We start from the raw sequence: 15488 nt of genomic DNA on the forward strand, positions 1-15488 counted from the left end.
TCCCTACAAGGAGGACATTGTGGTGCTGGAGATTGTCCAGAGAAGGGAATAGAACTGGAGGAGTGGTGCCCAGGAGGGGGAAGTTTTCCAGCTCTGGCTGGAGTAGTTTTCTTGGGAGGCTGAAGGTTCCTGAATTTGCCTGGGTGGTAATCATGAAGTGTTAGGTGGAGAGGAGGCTGGTCCTGCTTCAAGGATGCTCTGGGTTCCAGCAAGAGTTACACAATGTAACAGGGGGGATAAACCCATTGTTAATTGTTAATATGTTTCCACTGTACTTCATGAAACTTCAGACCAGCAAACAGTTTGATGAATGCGTGTGTATAATGAGATGCTCAAATATAATGAATCTTAAGAGTTAGAGTGGCCTTATTGAAAAATATGCAGTTTTCCCCTTGTAGTGGAGTCTCGTAGTGCTCACATCCCTCACCTCTGTCCTGACATGTCTATGAATTCCTGGGAGGTGTTTCTTTTCCCAGCACTGCTTTGAAAATAGATACCAGTGACTGTGTTTTGTGGCAGGAAATAGAATTTAAAAATCCAGGTGTGCCAACGTGTTTCACCAAAAAAAACTGCCCTGTTTATTAACCTTAATAATTTTTATTTTCCCTGCAGGCTATGGGAAGGTTCATACATTGTTTGAGTACTGAGGCTGGTGGTAGGATGCCTTATTGTGCCCCATTTCTGCTGGTTCTGTGAGGTGTTTTGAATTCACTTAGGAGCATCCTTTCCAGCACAGTGGAATCTGGTGAGATGGTTATTACACATCCTACTGATTTCCAGAAAGCAATGTGGAAACACCTTTGGTGCAACTATTTAAATCTGGTGAACCTTTTGTCCTCAGGACACCTCAGCAAACCTGAGCTCTTCTTTGGAGTCTCCAGCTGCAACAGCAGCCAGGCTTCTCTCTGCCTTCTTGCCTCAGTTTAAAGTTGTATGTAAAGATAAAGAAAGGTTTTTTTCTAATGCTTAGTATCATTATCCAATACTTTCCTCTGGTTTGATTGTGTGTGCTGGGTAGAGATACCCACATATGGTGATATTGTGGTGGGGGCATGAGTTACCTGGATTCAAAGATGAGTTACCATGGATTTGAACCATGAGCTGCCAGCACTACTTGGAAGCCTAGCTGAAGCCATCAATAGTGCAGCAAAACCCAGAAAAGCTGCTCTCCAGAGCTGATGCTGGGATTCTGAAAGAACAACAGTTGCCTCTTTTTCACCTTCCTATACTGGTTAGTTCAACTGGCCCTTGTTTCTCAGGGTTATGCTGCTGGAAAATAAAGAATGTAGTTCTCGCACTGATGTGTGAGTGTAGTAGAGAGGCTATTTGAATTGATCAAATAACATAATTTTTATTTGATTTGCAGCATATTTGTGATTCATCTGTTCTGCTGACCTGATGTGTTTCCCTACAATGTGTTACCAGTGCTCCATCAATTGCTCCATCACCTGCTGAGTGCTGCCACTGCCATGAAAAGGTGGAAAAAATGTCCTTTCTTGCTGTGTTTAGGTGGTTCTTTTTTTCCCCTCTGGGCTGCTGGCATCTGATGAACATGGTGCAGCTCTTGTTTCCTCCTTTGTTTCTTCCTCACTGGGAGACTCTAGTGGCACAATGGACAAAACCTACCTAATTCTGCAATTTATCAGAATAAAAATTCTACCTGGCCAAGCTGTGGTACAGCTCCTGTGAGGGCTGGATCTTAACTATACCTTGGGCCCCAGCAGTGTCACAGAGAAATTTTTATTCTTAAACTATATCAGTTTCACATTTATTTATCCTGAAATTCAAAGTCTTTGTTTTAGATTGTGTAATGTTCTACACAGGGCCAGGAGTTTGAGTTTGTTTGGCTTTAAAAAGAGTTTTAGTTGGGTTTAAAAGAGGAGGTTTGGGGGTTAAAAGAGGGGGTTTGGGGTTTAAAAGAGAGAGTTTTGTAGGTTTAAATAGTTTTTGTATTGTGCTGTAGTTCTGCTTTAACCTAATGTTGTATCAAACATTTTTGTTACAGAAGCCTTTGGAAGGTGGGAACAGAAAAGAGGAGTTGGCCCAAAATCCTTGTCTTTCCTAGGGATCCAATAAAGAATGGAAGATGCTCAGCTGCTGGTTTTAATTATTGACTGAAGGAAAACTAAGTTACTGTGTACATCTGTGTAAAGTTTAAGTTTCCTGATGTTCTGTAGCAGATTCCAAGTAAAATTTGGATTTAAATGGCAAAATAAGAATGGATATGCTGGATATGCAGTTCCCAGCTTAATTCCTGGAGGCAGAGCTGTAGAGTTTAATTAACCAATTGATTAATTATCACTTGAGCACATGGATTACTTGACTGAGATTTTAGACCAGCTTTAACAGCAGAGCTGGAGTCTCTCAGACAGCACTGGATGTGTAAACATGACTGTAAAGCTGTTTTGTGGACAAAGAAATTCCTGTTCTTCTTTGGGTAGAGAACATTTGTTCTGTGTTTTGTGTTTAATTGGAAGAGGAGAAGCTTCACAATTAAAGATTATTTAGACCAAGTACATGGGATCTTTGTTCAAGCAAAATGCAACACCCTTAAAATAATTTTTTAAAATAACAGTAAAAATAAAGTAACTTTTGCTTTACTTTTAATTTTTGTTTTAAGCTTTGCATACATTTGTTTTCACTTATTGTTATTTACTTTAATTTTCACCTTTTTATTTTTGCTTTTATTTTCAGTTATTTTTATATTCACTTCTACTTTTTATTTTTATAATGAAAATATATTTAAATATTAAAGAAAAAATTCAAACACCACCAGGTTCCCCCCCGACTTGTTCCACCCCAGCCAAAATCCAAACCACTGAGATAGATTCTGCCCTGATGTTTTCTATTGTAAAAATGAAAATCACAACTCCCCCACTCCTCTAGAGTTTATACATTAAAAAAAAATAGAAAGCCCCGCCCAGGAAAAGAAGTAACACACCAACTACCTGGAAGTGTGCTCCTCTGGCTTATTAGGCATCCAAAACCATGGGATATCAAAAATTCTTTCAAATGAGCCAAATTCTAAGTCCTTAATTGCAGAGACCCTGGGAGGGGTCACAAGGGAGACGCAAGAAGCTTCCCTCAAAAAGCTGTTAGACCCCACTGGCTCCTTCCCCTGTTCCTATGTCTCTGAGCCACTCCCTCCCTCTTCCCCCATGGGCCTTGTCTTTGTACTGCCCCCATGCCACTGTCCAGCCCCAGCCTCTGGGCACAGAGAAAGCTGGAGACTCCCCATGAGGGTGCCTGGGACTCTGAATATCTTACCAGGCAGCTGAATTAAACATCTGTGAATATTATGCAAAGGCCCTTTTTGCTTCCTTACCCTGAACTTTATTAGCAGCAATTCGGGCTGCAACACTTAATCAGAAAAATCACCATTATTTCCATGCTGAAGCTCCTTTTTTCAGCAAGATATTCCAAATATACCAGTAAAGTGTTGTGGTGGATGGACACATCCCAGGCTGTAAATAGTTTATATATATACATATATGTAGTAAAGAACACTTGAACATCCTCAAATACCCAGTGTCTTCAAAAAATATAAACTGACAGCACAGGAATAAATGCACCACCTAAACCCAGAGTGTGATTCAGAGCACAGACTGGGCCATTGGAAAGTGAAGTGTTCTCTGCTTTTTTAAAAATAAACTTGAGCAAATAGGCCTGGAATTATATTACAAGGACTTTTCTCATCTGTGGCTTGTAGTTCTTGATGCATCATCCTGAAAAGCAAAGGATGCTTCAAGTTCAACCCAAAAAGCTGGTTTTGGTATCAAAGGAGCAAGGAGAAAGCAATTAGCAAAAGGCAATATAGACAAGATTCCCAGAACTACGAGCAGAGAAAGGAACTAAACACATAATCTGTACAAAAAGGATTATTAATGAAGTAACTGGAATAGCTGAAGGCTGGATCTATGACCAAGCCTTGGGATACACCCAGTTTAGTTCTTGATTCTCAGTACCTGGAGTGAGCTCCAGTCGTTTACTTGTGTCACCAGCCAGGAGTAAACCCAAAATTCAGCTCTAAAAATATCTCAAGCCACTGGGAATCCATCCCAGCAAAGAATGGCTGGATCATTACTTTACCTGCAGTTTATTTCTTTTCCAGTATCCAAATACTCACATGGCCATAAGGAGTGTTTCCTTCCTTGTGCCTGCTGAAAACTCATGTCCATAATTGCATCTTCACAGGATAACACAAAATCTAAAACAGGTGATCCTGTTGCATCCAAAAAAGTGACACCAAAAGGTGGCACAGCAAGGGCTGAGCCCTAGAAAAAGGGCTGCACACAAATAAGTTTGCTCAGAGGAGGAAAAAAGGATGATATTTCTTTGTGGCCTGCTCTCAATGTAAAGATCCCCCTTAAGACTTCCCTGACCTCAGATAATCACATAGTTTTTCCTGCCCCAAACCCCATGGATACGGGCAGGAGAGCTGCTGCTGAAAAAAGCAGCATTATATTTGAGCACCCAGAGACCTGCTCTGACCCAAGCTGGGAGTTCAGTGAAGATGCCCTCCAGAAGTTCCTTCCAGCCTTCATTTCTTCATGAGCCTGCACCAGCTGCAGGACTATTCCCTGCTGGACCACCACACTGAGAAAACAATTATTCCTCACTCTGCATTTGGTGAGACAGTGCCAGCCCTGGGAGAACCAGCCCCACTCTGTTCTCCCCACCAGGAAGCAGAGGCCCTGGTCAGCACACAGAACAGCCCATCCCCTCCCTTTCACACATACTCCCTGCAAACCCAGGCAGCAACACCAAAAGCCCAGTCTGTAAGACCTGTGTAAGATTGCTCTAAGAACAGGCCCTCTGCCAGATGTTCACAAACACACCCTGGAAGCACCAAGCCCAGCTCTGGGATGGCAGCTCTCTGCCAAGTCCCCATTCTAGCAGCCACCCAGGGAGCAGCTGAGGGAGCCAATCCTTCTGCTCAGAAGCCTTCACACCACTTTCTCCCTGCAGGTGTTTTCTCTGAAGTGCCTGTGCTTTCAACTAAAAAAATAAATCCACCCTGGATTTATTTATGTATCCATCCAAGAGACCAGAGTTTCCCTCTTTTAGAGCTTGCCATAGACAGAGCCCTTCCTCTCAGAGACCTTGCAGGAGGATACACCAAACAGCTGCTATGATATAATCCAGAAGGGATATTAAATCCCAGTCAACCATCTGCATCTCCCTTACCCCTCACTGACACTGTCTGGAGTACCAGAACAGAAGCACCCTCAGCCTTTTCAACATCAGAGGAATATATTTTACAGGGAGAGATTCTTCACAGCCACACACACATGGGATGAGCAGAAAGTTCAAAGCCAAGAGTGAACACATTCAAAGTCTTAGGTATTTCACTTCTTGCTGCAGAGTCAGGCAGAGAAAAGCCCCTGGTGTGGTGCAGGCAGGGACTCAGAGGAGGGAATTGATGTTCTCCCTGCCAGGGAATGTTCCCAGGGAGCAGGTGAGGAGGAGGAAGGAGATCCCTGCTCTCACATGGAACAGGTGAGATGCTCCTGAGAAGTTCCTGCCTCCAGAGTGACCTCCAGCCCAGGTCCAGAGGACGGATGTTGCTGTGGAGACTGCAAGGATGTTGAAGATGTCAGGAGGATCATTCGCAGGTAAACTGACTCCCTTTGCTCTTTCTGCTCTCACATTCAGGGATCATACCGGGATATCTAAGGTATGGAAACAGAACTTTGGCTACGGCTCCTACCTTCCTAGAGCACAGCCAGGCTGTGGGCCCCAGCGCTCCACGAAGCTCTAACATGGGAGGATGAGGAATCATTCAGAAAACTGGGATATCCCCAAGCTGTTTCAGTCAGACACAGCAATTCAGGTATTAAGTTCCACAGACTCCATCCCATCACCTCATCCCCTTAAGGGTCTTTACCTCTGTCCCAGATTGAAAGGCAAGATGTATTCCATTTGCTATCTGTATGGCAGTTGTCTTCTGTTAGGTGGGCAGGTTTCCTTATGTCTTTCACAACCAATTCTCCCTCCAGGGAGACATCTGCTGATAATGGGCTATTGAATGTCATTGCATGACTGATAGAAGTTACAGCATCCCGTTGTGAGATGCTCCACCCAGAGGGAGGAGCCAAGCATTCCTAACTGGATATAATCTGGGTTTTTGGGACCCCAGATTCAGGCTTTTCCTCTGGATTTCCAGGAGGACTGCAGCCATTCCAATTTAGACAGCTACCAACACCCTGACCAAAAAGGGGTGTCAGGTTGTATTTTGACTCTGTCAGTGTTTTTTCTTTTGTATTATTGCATGTGTTTTGTTTTCTTTTTACTTTTCCTAATAAATTGTATTTCTGACTTGGAGTCTCTCACTGGTTTTGTTTTCAAACCAGAACAACTTCCTCCCACTGACACACATCATGGCAAGGTTTTGGGGAGATGGGACCACTTCTCTCAGGCCCAGCCCCTCCCACCACCTTCAGCCCCACACTCCAAACACCAGAGTCTGTTCAGACTCTGAACCTCCCTGATGCCATCCAGAGACTGATGGTATTAAACAACCAGCTTGTTCAGCCCACAGCCTCTTCTCAAATTGCTCTAAGGAACCTAGTGCTGCTGGAAATAAAATTTTTCATTAACCCATCCTGGCAGCACACACAGAAAGCCCAGGGTTAAGTGCTTCTGCTACAAAGCAGTCTCCACACACGTCACTGGTAAATACAGCAAAATGCTGCTGTGTTTAACCCACTTGCTCCTGCAGAACCACATATACAGGAATTAAACCTTCATCTCTGTCAGGTGCAGTGCTCAGCAGAATCTTCTCCCCGCCCTTGCAGCAAAGCTACCAGTGCCTGCTGGGATCAAAATGTGAATTTATGGAGAGGCACCCAGAAGGTTAAGGATGCTCTGACTCCTGCACTGGAGAAACTTTTGAAAGCTTTTGAGCCTGCTGCTTTCCTGTTCCCTGAGACTTCCATCCCACCGTGTTGCTAAGGATCACAGCCAGGTGGTCTGCATGTGGTCCCACTGAGACCTGAAAGCAGGAGCAGCTCACTCACCCTTGCTTTCCCTACCTTACTCTACTATGTCCTATAAAAACTGTCTTTTTCTGGCTCATCACTGTTGCCCCTTGCTGTGCATATCTGGCAGTCTTTTTCACCACAACAAAGGCACTGATGCCACTGACTCAGTTGCACCTGCTCTGGAGACCACTCAAATTCCTGTGTGGTGGCATCAACTTTAAGCACCACTGAGGCTGGATCAAAAGGACACCTCACCTTGAGACTTGCAGCTCTCAAACATCTACCTGAAACACCCCAGGTCAAAGGATTAGGAGAGTTTATGTGTTCCATCAGGTGAATGTCACTTTTTGATGGAGAAAGACTCCAGGCACTGTATCACCACCTGCTTGAGCTCATCATGGACACCTTTAATCTCTTCTATGGGCCAGGGCTGAATGATCAAAACCACGCTTCATATGTGTTGCTCTGCACATCAGAGACAAGTAAGGCTGGTAAAATCAATCCACCCACGTTCCAACCACTTGTTCCTATGCACATCACAGTCCTGATGCACTGACATTCATCACTCTGCCCTTGCAAGAGGGCTACAAACAGCTTCAGAAGGGAGACAAACTGACCCAACACTTCCTCTGCTCAGCATTCCCGAAGACCCTTCTCAAACAACCTGTTTCCTCACCAGAGAGCTAGGCTACTCCTCTTGAAGCACTTTTCCTTTAAAATCAGTTTTTCTGTTGAAATACAGCTCTCTACATGCTGCAAGTCTTCCCCCAACCAACTGCTCCACTGTGCTCTGAATCATTTTATTTTAAGCATCTTATTGCCATGAAACTGCTGATATTTTCCCAAACTACCTCATTGCATCTTTGCTGGGATCAGCCCCTCTGCTTGCACAGCTGATATCAGGGACACTTGGGACATGCCTTAGCATCCATCTTCAAGCAGCTAAGTTTCAGCATGACTTTTCAGAAGCTGTGGTCAAAATCCATCCTAAAGAATCGATCCCAAGTGCTTGGCAGTCTGTGCCAAAATATGGAACTAATCGACTTTGATTCCAGCCTGATGCATTTATTTTGCAGGACTAATAGAATTTATCAAAGGAAAAATCTGATACCCAAATTCAATTCTGGAGTTCAGTCTGCAGCCTCTATAATTTGTTTCACTTGCAGGTCACCCTACCTGAGGGTGCAGTTCAAGAATGGCATTGGGCTGCAGATATGCTTTGGCATCATTTAAATTTAGTTTAAAATCAAAACTCTTTCCCAAGTAGTTGTGACAAGCCAACAGACGGCATTTTCTAGGACAGCATCTGCTCTTTCCTCGTAGTCTGAATAATTTAGCCAGAATATGGAGGTTCCAGTGGAACCAAGGAGCCCATGTTTAATGAGAAACAGGACACTCAAGTGCTTCCTGTTCCAAATTGCTAAACCTTGTTTCCTCCTCTCCCTCTCTTCCTCCAGACCTATTGAGAACTGCACAGATCAATATAGAAGAAAATTAATTCTGTCTATTGACCTTTAAAATGACATTCAAGTGACAATGACTCTTAAGACACTTCACTGAGATGAGAGAGTAGGAATATGTGCTTGAGGTCACACCTCAAAGGAGAATAGAGAGGAATCCTGACACATGGGACCAGAAATAGCTTTGAGCTTTACAGGCTGTTTGGTTTAAGTCTCTCTTCCAGAACACCTAAAACTAACAGTTATTTCTCCTCATAAAACAGGAGCAGCAGCGATACAGTGAGCGCTAACATTAATTAGGTGATTCCTGCCCTGGGCTCTATGATTAATTATTTCAGATCTGGCCATCCACTAGAAGCAACCACAGAAACTGTGTCACTGTGAGGTCTTTTTCCATGCCCCTGCATCTAGGAATTCTAAGATTTCCTGCCGCCCCTCTGCCCAGCCCCATTCCTAAGGCCTGTGGATGTCACAGGCTTTGAGCACACAGCCAGCACAGGGTCCCTGTGGCTCTCAAGGAAGTGCAGGTGGAAGGCCAGGGACAGAACAGCTTGTCACTGCAAAGAGCCTTGGCTCTGCTTGCTCCCATAGGCTGTTCCAGCAGCCACCTGCATCCTGGGAATGAGGAAAACCATCTGCAGGATCTTCCACAAGCAGCCAGAGGCAGCCCCAGCCCCAGCTCTCCCTGACTTGCACTCCAGCAGCTGCTTTAACGCTGCTCAGGATCCAGACATTGGTTTAGCATCCTGCCTCCTCCTCTCCACAAAGGTCATCAGGATCTAGAAATACCACAAAAGACTCCAGGCATGGTTATACATCAATACCTGTACAGTCTTTCTCACCATCAGGGAAAGGATTTGTGAGTTTGGCAGGACATGGTGGGAGGAGGGGGAATTAGAGCGAGCCCATGAATAAAGAAGCAGTCTGGAAGTTAAAGTGTTTATTGATGTGTTTAAACTTTGTACATTCCCCACAGACCACACTAAGGAGTTTGCAGGTAAATCTGTGCATAGTGGGAAGAAACACGGAAAGGGGAAGAAAAAATAAAGTCACAGGAAAAATAGAAAAAATACACCACAGGTTACCAGAACCCCCAGATTTAAAAAAGCCGTGAGCATTAACACCAACTATACAAGCATTACAAAGACATGATGATGGTGGAGTGGAACAATGCCCCTTTTGGTCTTCTCGGGGCCTATGCATCCTATTTCCCTTAAAGCAGGCAGCATCCCTTTCCCAAGATGTCAGTCAGTCTCTTCCCTCCTCAGCTTAGAGACCTCTCTGTGTTTGTCAGCTCCCAAGGTCCCAGTTATTGCAGTGATTTGTCATTTCTGGCCCCACATCACCCAGGGAGATGCAAAGGCTCAAAAACCTGCAGCTCTTAAGTAGTTACCATGTTGGTAAGCCAGAAGAGCTGGGGAAATTAGAAAGTAGTAGCAAGAGAGGGCTGTTAATGCCAGGTGAGTACTGAAGGAAACTGGCTGAGAACAGAGGATTTCAATTCAATACCAGAACTTCCAACTCTAGAGCAGAACTGAATCTCGAAGGGGAATGTGCAGACCCAAGTATGCACAAACCATGTTCTAACATTCTACTAGAATAACTATAAACAGAGATACTAGAAGCCTTTTAACTCCTTGCCTCCAGGGAGTCTTGATTCCTAGAGCCCAAGCTGCTAAGCAGCAGAGTGCACACCACTGGCATTATGAAAATGGGATTTTTTTTCCTTTTTTTTTCTCTTTTTCTTTTTTTGTCTCATTATAAGGAATTTTGTTAGATACCATTCCTAACTGCTTCCTTGCTTATGCTGTAATAGCTCCTATCCCTAAATTAATCTCTTTGCAACTCCCAGTGAAATTCACTTAAAAAAAAAAAAAAAAAAAAAAAAAAAAGGAAAAAAGAATAATGCTTTATATACAAAAGCCAAAATGACCAAAGAGCCACAACTGTCTCCTTTTTTGAAGATGGACTGGTACAAATGACCCTCAATATACAGGTGGTCTATCAGAAATAAAAATCAACATTTCCCATTTTATATATATAGAGCTTGTATCAGACAACAGTACAACAGAACTGGTATTTTTCAGATTATTAAAAAAAAAAGAAAACTACATCTCAGTCAAATATCTGCAATAGATCCATTTTTCCCATTTAAGGAGATTTATATATCATATTGTTATATTATAATTTCTTCACCCATTTTAAAGAATGGAAATTGCAACTCTACAGTAGTAATTATAGTCTTAATGATCCAGGAGTTCTGAATGTAAGATGAAGTCCTCTTGAACTGTTGGTCAGTAGTTGATCCAAAACACTGGACCACTTTGGCCCTCCACCCCGCACCTTTTCCCATCGGGGCTACTCCATCTTCATCTCTTTTATATCTGCATCTGCTCCAGGTATTTGTAAGTGGGATTCTCGTAGCCATGGTTTTGCATCTTGCTCAGATGCCGCTCCTCAGGGGTGAGCATCGGGTCAACCTTTGACAAAAACACATGATATTGGTCAAGGAGACACTTCCAGGATTGATTCCACAGAACAAGAGGCAACAGACAAACACTGAATGAATACCATGGTGAGCAGTAAATGGACAAAAAGGTAAACTGCAAAAGGTAATTTTGATAGAATTGCTTGTTCAGGAGCTGATGCCTCCTGCCCACCCAATCCCCTGTGAGGATGTTCTCACAAATCTGTCACTGCTCAGCCAACACTGTAAATCAGGGACCCACTTCTCTCATTGAAGAGGCTGTTATGATCTCCTGCACAGGTGGGGCAAAGGGAAAAGTGGCTTTCTCTGGGTTCCATTAAGTTGTCATAGAAATGTGCAAGGAAGAAGGAGCTGCTCTTCAGCATTTCATCAATCACAAAGATTCTTAATTGTCAATTAGCCAGGAGGAAAAATTGCTATGGACTGACTGACTGCCCTGCTTAGGATATTGCCTGAAAAGCTCATTTACTGCTAAATCCTACCCTGAGCCAGCCAGGGAAGCCTAAGTGAATCCTAGTGATAAGCAAATGCAACTCTGGAGTGGCATGTGCCAGCACAGCACATCTGGGACTGGCACCTGCACACTGAGGAACAAGCAATGATGGTGTCAGCAGGGACAGAGTTAATTCCTACCCAGCCAGAAGCAGAAACTCTTCATGGCCTGGCAGCTCCTGCCATTCTCTACCCCCACACACATGTGATTCAACACTATTTTCATCCTCAGTTATGGAGCTGTTTCTCACCTCCACAATTCCATGGCTGATGGTCCCATACTGCCTCTTCCTCAGCATCACCAAGCTGATGACTATAACAGTAGCTATGGCAACAGCAATCACCAACAGCCCAATAAGGGCACTGCTACTGAAGCCAAAGTCATCACGGAGGGAGTTGTCATTATCCTGGAGGGAAGAAAACAGAGCAGGTTGAGGAAGAGCAATAAGGGAGATGCACTGCTGAACACAAACCTCAACCATGGCCACTAGTAAGGTCTTTGACCGTCTGTGGTATCGAGATACGAGTGACTATACACTAGACAGTGTATATATATCATCCTTAAGTATTCCACCCCTAAACATTTCACCTCTAAATATTCCATCAAAAGGATAACCAATGCAAAAATTTTTCCCCACTTAGTAGCCCTGGACAGACACTGGCCCACATCCCTTCTCTATCCCACAAAACACTTTTGCAGTAGGAGTCAAGTTAATATCTAATGTGTGTTCACTGTTTACATTTTATGCAGAATGGCTCTACTGTGTTTCACTCCGCATAAGCCCCCAGGCATCCAGGCACCAAACCCTGAATTCAGTAAAAACGGTCATCAAAATCCAGCATTAGGAATTTGCCAGTCCCTGGATTCAGCAGCCAATAACGTACCGGCTCATCCACCAGCCCTCCAACACGCTCTGCGTTGAAAATCATCTCCTTCACATCAAGGGTTTCATCAATTACCTAAAAACGGCCACAAAAGTGTTTTATGGAAGGATCCACACAAAACAAGGAGAAGGAAGACAGACAGGAGACCTTTAATGAACACTAGCAAAGGCTCAAAACCACTTACCATCTCCCCTCTACTCTCAACATGGAATGTTCTCCAACTCTTATACAGCCACCAGAGATAGTATTCCAGCTAGTTACCTCCAGACTATCTCAAAATAAAGCCCCCCACGCCCCCCCCCCAACAAAAAAAAAAAAAAGTGCTAACTTTGGACCCAGTATTTGTGTTATGTCAGATTTAACCTGTGGCTTTAAAACAGTATTGAAAGGAAATTCAAAAGCTGACTTTTTAATTTTTTAAACCCATGGAACTGAGGCAAAGTGGCTGTCACTAGAACCCAGAGAATTCTTAACACTGTGGATAGAGACAACTCTGCTGGGTTGCTCACCTTCAGAGGAAGGTGAGGCCTCCCTTGCCATGAAAAAAAAAAAGTGGGAACACAGGCAGAACGGAACACACCAGCATTCAGTGTGTTCAGACAAGTGAGCTACCTAGTGAAAATAAAGGGACATCAAAGGGACTCTGCTTGGGAAAAGCATTCCTAAATCAGAGAGTTCTCAGCATCAGACTGCCAAAGATCTGAAGCTCCTTTGCTTCCCCTCCCACCCTTCTGATGCTAATCAGTATTAAGAGCCTACAATAGTCATCAAACTGACTCCCCCACACCATATGGATAATGAACACACTGACATTCTGTGAGCTGGAATGAGACATGGAAACAAGCCACTGATATTAATTAAGTGTCCACAGCAAGTTTAGCTTCACAAAATAAAGGTGGAGAGCTCACCACATTTTCATCCACCTTGTTCTTGCTGTTAATCACTTTTTCTTCAGCACCAATCAGCCCGTCCAGCTCAGTCATGCCAGAACCTGCACCAAAAGAGCAAGGAGAGCCCATCAGCCCTTAGGAACATTATGGAAGGGTCTACCTACTCTGTGTAGAGCTGCCATGGATCGTGTGTTTAACTGCACAGACCGCCGAGTATTAACTTGTCCTCATGCTGCTGTGTCAGATGGCAGCTCACAAGCTACAGTGACAAGTGATTAGGAGGGCTGTTAATGAGGGGAAATGAGGTGGCAATGAGAGAAGCAGACAGGACTCATCACCAAAATCAGGTTGAGGTGTCAATTCAGACAAACTGCAGTTAAGTGCTTCTGTTAGATGGCCCCAGACAAAGCATAACACATAGTGAGTGCAGTAATGGCTGCAGGTGTCACCCCAGGTCACCAACACCCCTCTGGGACCCTGGATAGGAGTGGACACACATTTGTCTGCCAAGAGCCAGCAAACAGGGAATGCTTTCAGCATTGCCCATTCTGCTGGAATCAGGCACATCAGCAAGTTCCTCGGGAATGGGAATGAGAATTCCAAGGTCACCCAGCATGGCTCTGTAATGAGCTGCTGTTCCATGCCTGGCACAAGCCTAGAAACAATAAATCCCGGGACAAGGGAGAAGCAAAGAACCACACCAGCCTTTGTACCAGAACATTACTACCCCATTTCCTGGCTGGAACCAGCACTGGCTCAAGAGAAGAGTATCAATTTAACAGAAGGCTCTGTATAAACTGTTTTGATCCAAAGCATTTATAAATCGATCAGATCAGTAAGAGAGTCTGATGCAAACTGCCCTGACATAACATGGCATGTTAAAAGAACACCAGTGTTCTACTGGCGGTGGGAACAATGTAATGACCTGTGATGCACTTGTGCAAAAGCAGGACAGTGAAGCCTCAAACCTGCAGTCGATCTTTCCAGTAACAGAGGGAAATTCTACTATAGCACTTCAGGCTTTGTTGGTGACTGCAAACCCCCCCCACTCTGCTTAAACTGCTGAACTTGCAAGGTGCTCAAGAGACGTCAACTGCTGCTGGAATTGGCAGCATTTTCTTTGATGTTGCCAATCATCAACAACAAGGACAAGGACAAGCTACTTGGCTTCAAGGCAAGTTTTTACAGTGACAAATTTGTATTGCCTGAAAACGCCACAGAAATAACATTTCACTATGAAGCATCTCAGGTTTTAGTGCATCACGTTTTCCTTCGGAGGCAGTAATCAGATTCCAAGCACGGCCAAGACTCCCAGTCTGACTTCTCTCCACTGTCAAAGCAGGTTATGTTATTATGGAAGTCAATGATTGGGATTTTCAGGAGAAACCAGCCACAAATAGCTTGTACAGAACTACTGTATCAACTTCTGGCCTATGGTTGCTTTATTCCAGTCTCAGGAGCCAACCCAGTCTCCAGGGCTGAGAGTTCAGCTGCTGCACTGAGCTCTGCTATTTGTCTCAGTGTGCAGTACCAAGTAACAGACCCGGTCCTATGTAGCTCAAAGGCACAGTTTATATTATATACCTCACAGGGAAAAAAACCCAAAAACACACACCTGCACAAAATCCCCCCCTACCCCACCAACCCAATACTCCCTCAAAGCCCTTGAGCAATTCAATGAAAAGGGAAGGGAGAGGAGGAACACGTATAGGACAATTGCTGTCCCCAGGTCATCAGAGACTCTTGTATTTACACAGACAGGGAGAACTAGCACAAATTTATCACCCGCAAGGTGACATAACAGTTGTCCAAAAATTTAATAAATAAAATATCAAACTAAAGTCTATCCCAATTCTTGCCAGAGCAGTCAGCACACTGTACACTGTTCCACACCAGGGATGAAGGTGACTTACATTTGCAGAGAAATGTGGATAATGAGAGTAGTTTCAAGCTATTTGGCCTTCACTGTGTTACAAAACCATGTGTGATCACATTAAATGGTTATTAGAAAAATCTTTTGCTCTCCTTTGAGATCTACACAATATATTTGGAATCAAATGCAGATTAAAACACTGGGTTTACTCCACACACAGCTCATGCAGCACTACTGCAAGAGCCTCCTTTTTCTACTGATCTTTCCCCGATTCCGTATCACTAAGAGACATTATTTAAGTCTAATATTTCTATGATGCTCTTAAAACTGCTTTTTAGCCAGGTACTGAGCTACTGCAGAATTAATCCTGAGTTAAGGGAGAAATGGAAAACCACACACACTTTGCTTGGTATGGAG

At 43.9% G+C, this 15488-nt stretch overlaps 1 protein-coding gene across 13 annotated transcripts in view; it reads right to left on the reverse strand.

Moving 5' to 3' along the window:
* Positions 1 to 9368: 9368 nt before the first annotated feature.
* Positions 9369 to 15488, reverse strand: part of APLP2 (amyloid beta precursor like protein 2) — a 67078-nt gene continuing 60958 nt past the window's right edge. For 10 of the 13 annotated variants that reach the window (XM_053997110.1, XM_053997108.1, XM_053997111.1 and 7 more), the window contains 4 exons: positions 13217 to 13299; positions 12309 to 12383; positions 11675 to 11830; positions 9369 to 10923 (listed from right to left, as the gene is read on the reverse strand). In XM_053997110.1, the coding sequence (XP_053853085.1) occupies positions 10822 to 10923; positions 11675 to 11830; positions 12309 to 12383; positions 13217 to 13299 (416 nt within the window). In that variant the 3' untranslated portion in view covers positions 9369 to 10821. The remainder of the gene's footprint in view (positions 10924 to 11674; positions 11831 to 12308; positions 12384 to 13216; positions 13300 to 15488) is intronic. The other 3 variants (XM_053997104.1, XM_053997102.1, XM_053997101.1) reach the window with 2 other exon arrangements.

The sequence above is a fragment of the Vidua macroura genome, chromosome 22, assembly GCF_024509145.1.
Source record: "Vidua macroura isolate BioBank_ID:100142 chromosome 22, ASM2450914v1, whole genome shotgun sequence".
NCBI lineage: Eukaryota > Metazoa > Chordata > Aves > Passeriformes > Viduidae > Vidua > Vidua macroura.